At 38.0% G+C, this 6,604-nt stretch overlaps 1 protein-coding gene across 1 annotated transcript; it reads left to right on the plus strand.

Moving 5' to 3' along the window:
* The first annotated feature begins 224 nt into the window (after positions 1–224).
* On the plus strand, positions 225–5,614 carry SEPP1 (selenoprotein P, plasma, 1). The gene is given in 4 exon segments (XM_009875926.1): positions 225–418; positions 2,154–2,366; positions 3,981–4,098; positions 4,961–5,614. Coding segments are annotated over 4 exon segments (1,176 nt in total). The 5' UTR covers positions 225–227.
* Positions 5,615–6,604: the final 990 nt, after the last annotated feature.

Here is a 6,604-nt window from a genome sequence, read left to right on the forward strand (position 1 = left end):
GTATCAAAAAATGTCTCCCTGTTTATTATAGGGGAACTCAACTGCGAAGTGAAAGAAGGCAGTAAACAAAGTAGCTCAAATTTATTCTTACTGCTTTTGTTTGTTTTTAAACTGAATAGAGCTGATATTCTGCTGTGTTTTGTTACTCCGGATTTTTAGAGTCTGAACTTAGTTTAAGCATTGATCTCATTCTATTTACTTTTTCTCTTTTCAGATAAAGCCCAGCCATGTGGGCAGGGCTGGGGCTAGTTCTGGCTCTCTGTCTCCTCCCAGGAGGAGGGACAGAGAGCCAGTACTGCGTGGAGCCCCCGGAATGGCATATTGGGGAGGAAAACCCCATGCTGAACTCTAGGGGCTCAGTGACAGTGGTGGCTCTCCTGCAAGCAAGCTGATACTTGTGCTTGCTGCAGGCTTCCAGGTAAGCATAAATCTCTCAGTTTTTGTTAAAACATCATTGGTGAAATTTTTTACGTCACCTGAGGATAATGTATGTGCCCAACTACAGATGCACTCACTGAACTCTAGCTTCCTTAAATGCTGCCACCACAGCTGGCATGTGTGACCCAGAGACCGGGTTAACTCTCAGCAGGAGCAGTCTGTGCCAGTGGCTCAGATTATTTATCTCTTGCCTTAGCCTTGACTGACAAATCATCTTCTCCAGGTTGTATTTACAATAATTCAGGTATGACCAACTTGACATTAATGAAAGCCCAGCAGAAACAGTTTCCTGAGACTATGCTTCCATTAGCAACAGATGATTAATATAGGAAAGATGCTAAAGCTGAGAAATATTCCTATTTCTCTGACGTGGCTGGAATGCCTGAAACAGAGAGATACATGATCACTCATTTCTTACATAAGATCTGTGGGAGAAAAGGCAAATCAGACTTCTGCTTTCAATACGCTTTCCCAGCCCCTGTTCAGGAGTCCTAGATATATATAAAAAAAAAAATCTAGAAGACTGGCTTTTTGAAAAAAAAAATAAAAATATAGCACTCAAGGGAATCATCAGCATTATATTTTCATACAAGACCAAGGACATCGGTGCTCTGGTTTCTAGAACCTACTTTCATGCAAATAATTAGGTATCATAATAGTAACAGCAGCAAGAAAATAATTTCAAGCTGGTCCAAACAGGAGTTGTGTACAGCCTTAATCTTGGATTCATTTAGATATTATGAAATCACTTTGGCTTAAAGTGCATAGTACCAGTTTCAGAACTTGATTTTAATCATTGTAATAACATCTTGCTTTCTCCCTCTAGGCTACGTAACTTTGTATTATAATAGTCTTCACAAGTTTTTTAGGAAGCAGATTTGAAAAAGTGGTGGTAGATCTCTGACACCATCAAAGCCCAAAGTGGGCTTTGTAGTTGGCTTTCAAGGTAGTTGAGTTTCATTCTGTACATTGCAGAAAGGTTTAAAGAATCAAGGTCCTGAATATTTTCTGGAAGAGAAAACCAAAAAGTTTTCTACAGCAATTCAACAGCAAGGATACAAATGAAAAAGGAAAAAACCCACATCATACAGGAAGAAGGCAGCTTTCTCTGATGCAAAGCAAAGAAAGACTTCTGTGACGGGATGCCAGAGGGAAAGTGTACTAACTGCCCGACAGGTCATGCACGCATTCTGTAGCCATCCTTTTGACCCAGTTGCTGTAATACCCCTTTTCTGATTATTGCAGAAAATAGCCATGTCAAGATGAGTGGGGAGCTATCAGCCTTTTAGTGCAGGTTTGCTTTCTTGATTATTCCTGCAAAAAAATGGTATGCACTTTTTAACCACCTAAGTGACCAAAGCTTCAGAATTTAAATAAAGACATCAGATGAACTAGCCATGCTAGGCCTTGAAGAGCATGAAAGAATGGAAATGAAAATAGCACTGAACTCCGAAAACAGATGTCTGCTTTCTGTTTACAAGGAGAGGACCCATGGCACAGTAGCTATTGTAGAGTCTGGTTTGGTGACAGCATAGTAGATAGTCATGGCAAATGCCAAGTCTGTTTTGATAGTGTTAGATTGTTGACATTGAAACTGGGAGAAGATAACATTCACTGTAATAAAAGCAAGAGAGAGCAAATTAACTTTTGTTGAATGTGGGAAATCTCATGATTCTCTAATCATTATTGTCTTTCTTCTTTACATTCTCCACTAGATTGGAGGACCTGCGAGTAAAGTTAGAGAATGAAGGACTCGTCAATATCTCATATGTGGTTGTCAACCATCAGGGAACATATTCCCGGAGGAAGATTCACCTCCTGCAAGAAAGTGTTTCAGACTACATTACTGTCTACCAGCAAGATGAACAGCAAGCTGACGTCTGGTCTACCTTAAATGGAAACAAAGATGATTTTCTCATCTATGACAGGTCTGTGGTTAAAGCAGTAACATAGGAAAATATTTGCATATATATGGAGTAATGCTTTGTAAATCTCTATACTATGTCATTGATGTGTAAATAACCCAATTACACTAAGTAAAGCACTTGGATTTACTAGAAGAAGGAAGCTGCAAAAGAAAAGTATACTTTTAAGTGAGTTTGGGATAAGTACTTTTTTTTTCTTATATTAATATAACTGAGTGTAGAATGTAACAGCATGATTCTTTTCTTATACTGTTTTTTTTTCGGACAACTTCATAATATCCATCCACGTGAAAGCAGAATCAAATGAGAAAAGCTCTCTAAGTTCTCATGAACGCATTTTGACTGGAGCTGTTGAAAATGTCATGTAGCCATATGGAAAAACTAGTGTATAAGTGAAACCTAAAACTTTGGAAAAAGTAGCTTTTTGATCATAAGATTCTGGGACAAGTATCTTTTGGCAGAATCAGTAATAGCTCCTTAACTAAAATCCTGATTTTTTTAGTTTTGATGTGATGGAAATTATTCAACAGGGCCTGAACTCCTAACATGTCCATCCTCACTGTTTTGTTGCTGTAATGAACATTCTCAGTTCATACTGAAGAATAAAATAAGTTTAATGAAGAATTAGAAAGTTACTTTTTTTTTTGGTAATGTGATGAAATTGAATGAATTAGCTAAATTGGGCTTGTGGGATGAAACTAGCACTTTTAGAAGGCGATTGCATATTACAGCAGCAAATACGCCTAAGTATGGAAGGTTGTCTGTCATATGACAGACAAACAGAGCAAGGCTGTCAGCCCAGAGCTGAAGCCTGGCCCATAGCGTTTGAAAGGTTGAACAGTTGTGTGCTGCCAACATGTAGGATATACCTGCTCTGTGAATTTGATTTGGCACTAGTTCAGCCCTGATCTCCATTATGGTTCTAGGAATTCTTTGTCCTCATATTGTTACTGCCTGTCAGTGGGGCAACAGATGCGCACTGCACTGTGTAGGGAGCTCAGGCTGGAGTACCATGTGCTGATCCTGCAAGTGGGTTAACTAACAAGGTGATGCCATGTGCAAATTCTACATTTGCTCCAACTTCTTTGTATACCTGTTGTGTATTCGGGTGCATACCTGAACACTCAAGTACAAAGATGGGGCAAACAGGCACCATAAAAATCCCCTCGTGCACAGTAAATCGGTCATGCAGGTGCGCCACAATGCACGTTCCAATCAAAACACCTATTACGTTGCATAAAAATGTTCTTCCTAAAGGTGCAGCAACCATCTGGCCATTTGTACTACCGTGCAAATAGCCCTTCTCATTGACAAGATAGGTTTCTAATGAGTGTACTTTGCTAGTCCAAAAGCTACTGAAGTACAGATTTCTGCCAGCTGAGGTGTTAACATTAGCCAGAAATCATGCTTGGCACTTCTGACTGATGTAGTTGAGTGGGTAAACATTTCTAAGGCAGATACTGGTTTTGCCTGTAAACTCCTTGAACAGAAACATCTCCATGGAACTGCACAGTGTGTGGGGGCTGACATGGGTGAAACAAGGTATGATAAGAAGACTTATTTAATTTTAGATGTATGTTTATGCATGTGTAACCAAAGAGTTCTTTCTCTCCTTAGATGTGGCCGTCTAGTGTATCACCTGGGTCTGCCCTACTCCTTCCTCTCTTTCCAATATGTAGAAGAAGCTATTAAGATTGCATACTGCGAAAACAAGTGTGGAAACTGCTCTTACACGGTACTTTCTTGTTTCATTCTACATGTAATATGAAAGGAAACCAGATATGACTGGTACTTAAAAAAATATTTCAGTGTGATTAATCCAAAACCACATGATGTAGAATTTATGCATTTCATGTGTCTTGACAGAAAGCTTTTAAATATTTTTTCAAGGTGAATTGCATCTAATTTATAATAGACTAATTATCTGAATTCCTGACATTTTAGAAATGCAAATATTTTTCAGAACTCTAAATGCAATCTTGGAGACTAACTGTGTTTCTGGAGTTGCATCTGGCTAGTGAGCAAATAGGTGCTCTAATTTTGGGGGACAGATAGTAATTATTTTTAAAGCCTAGGAAGGAAGTCTGAGCTGGTTTGTGTTACAGTTCCTTTTAGTTTATATTTAAACGTAGTGTACAATAGTTACTTTTTAAAAGTGTTAGTATGAGGTGACAAATAATTGTTACCTTTGCAAAAGAAGGGTAGCTTTGTTTTACATCAAAATGCAGATTAGAACTACTATAAGGATTATCAAGAACAGTACATACATAGTCAAGGAAGTTCAATGAGAAGAATAATTTTTGATCCCATCCTTAAGTTTTCCAGCTACATGTAGGCCTCAGGCAGATCAGATGTGAGATCCTAGAAAAATAATACTTTTTATTAGCAGTTACTTGAATTACATTTCCTAGAAGTCTACATTAAAGGCCTTGTCCAGTTCAAGGTTCTTGATACATTCATACCTTTCTTCAATGAAGTAGCAGAAATAATTTAAAATCAGGGGTCAAGTTCTGCAAAAATGGTAAGGTAATTAATATTTTACAACAGGCTTAATTAAATTTAATGCCTTGTATATAATGTAAGCTTCTCTTTTGCAGGAACCTGATACTGATGACGTATGTGAAAACATCACTAAAAAAGCAGCTGAAGAGCTAGCAGAGATAGAACCCAAACCAACTGGTCAACATTCACATCACCACAACCTGCATAGACATAGACACCACCACCACCACCATCATCGTGAGGGCAGTTATCATTCCAAAAATGAGAACCATCAGACTCCTTCTGAAACTCGAAGGCATCATTATCATAGTGGTCGTCATCATAGAGTTTTTGGCCATAGCAGACATAGTCAGGCAGGTAGTCATGAATGGGCAGACACTGTTCCTCCAGGAGAAATTGTGGAAATTACCCAAGATAAAAAGTTGTGAAAAAAAGGGAAAACCAGTTGTAAAAACCAGTTAACTTGAAATTGGCAGACAGCATCAGACTCAAATTCTAGTACCTGATGCTGTCATTGTCGACACCTTTTGTTTGAAGAGCTAGGAAATTCTGTCACTTGACAGTGTCGTGGAGCACTTCCAAATTCATGCAGGTGACATAGCCAGCTGTTAGCAGAGGACATCACTGAGTCTTGACAGTGACGTCTGCTCCCTGCTGCATGACAGTCATCAGCAGCAGGAGCAAGTGCAACCAGTGACACCTGACAGTGACAGGAAGAGGCAAGAAACTGAGCCTGAAAAACAAACTAAGCACCTTAAAAATGCAAGGGATTCCTACTGTGTTAATTCATATAGTTGTGAGAGTGAAAAAATTAACAGAGTGTTTTCATTGCCCCCAGTTAAAAATTACACCAAGACAGGCGTGTAGAGTTAAATATTGCAAAAAAAGTAGACTTTTAGAGCAGTGGTCTTTGAATTATACAATGCCTGTCAAATTCCATCAGCTACGAGTTTCATAATTTAAAGGAATGTAATTGACCCATAGTTTGTTTTTCAGTTGCACTGGGAAGGTGTCTGCATTCTTGGTTAACCTGTCTGTCTTGTTTCTCTTCTAAAATTCTGCTTGCATTTGTGAGGACAGGAGCATAAACTATGACCTAGGGGCTCCTGTCTGATGTTTTGCAATCAAGAATAGAGGAAAGCCAAAACAGATATTTTAATTATTTTTTATTCAGAAGATAGAATACATTCAAAAGTTGGTTTGGTTTGGTTTTGTTGTTTTTTTTTTCTTAACCTGGGGATAAAAATTACTTGCAAGAAAAGCTTACTCCTAGGCAATGTGCCAAAACAACTTTTTACACGTAGTAATTGCATTATTTTAAAGCAACAGATGTATATGCTTAATTTTGTAGCGTAGATATGGTATCAGGGTCCATTAATACATGCTAATACAGCTTGTAAAATCCCACTAAATCAGTAAGATTATGCCTAAAGTGACAAGCAGTGTTATCAACTCTATGTGAAATCAGTGGGCAGAAAAAGAAAAATCTCAGTTTAATTGTTATCTTTGTTTCTAACACTGGTGTATTTCATAAATCTGTATTAATTAGCACGGTAATAAGTCACTTAAACTTGTATAACTTCTCTGTCTGTCGCTTAGCATTCCTATCCTTTGCTTAACTGAGTTGAAATAAAAATATAGCTGTTCAAAGGATTCCAGGATGAAGAAGAGAATATTCAAGAAAACTGCTTTGAAAGCATTCACCATAATTAATGATGGTTTAATAGGGAAATTATTAC

The sequence above is a fragment of the Apaloderma vittatum genome, unplaced genomic scaffold (assembly GCF_000703405.1).
Source record: "Apaloderma vittatum isolate BGI_N311 unplaced genomic scaffold, ASM70340v1 scaffold8999, whole genome shotgun sequence".
NCBI lineage: Eukaryota > Metazoa > Chordata > Aves > Trogoniformes > Trogonidae > Apaloderma > Apaloderma vittatum.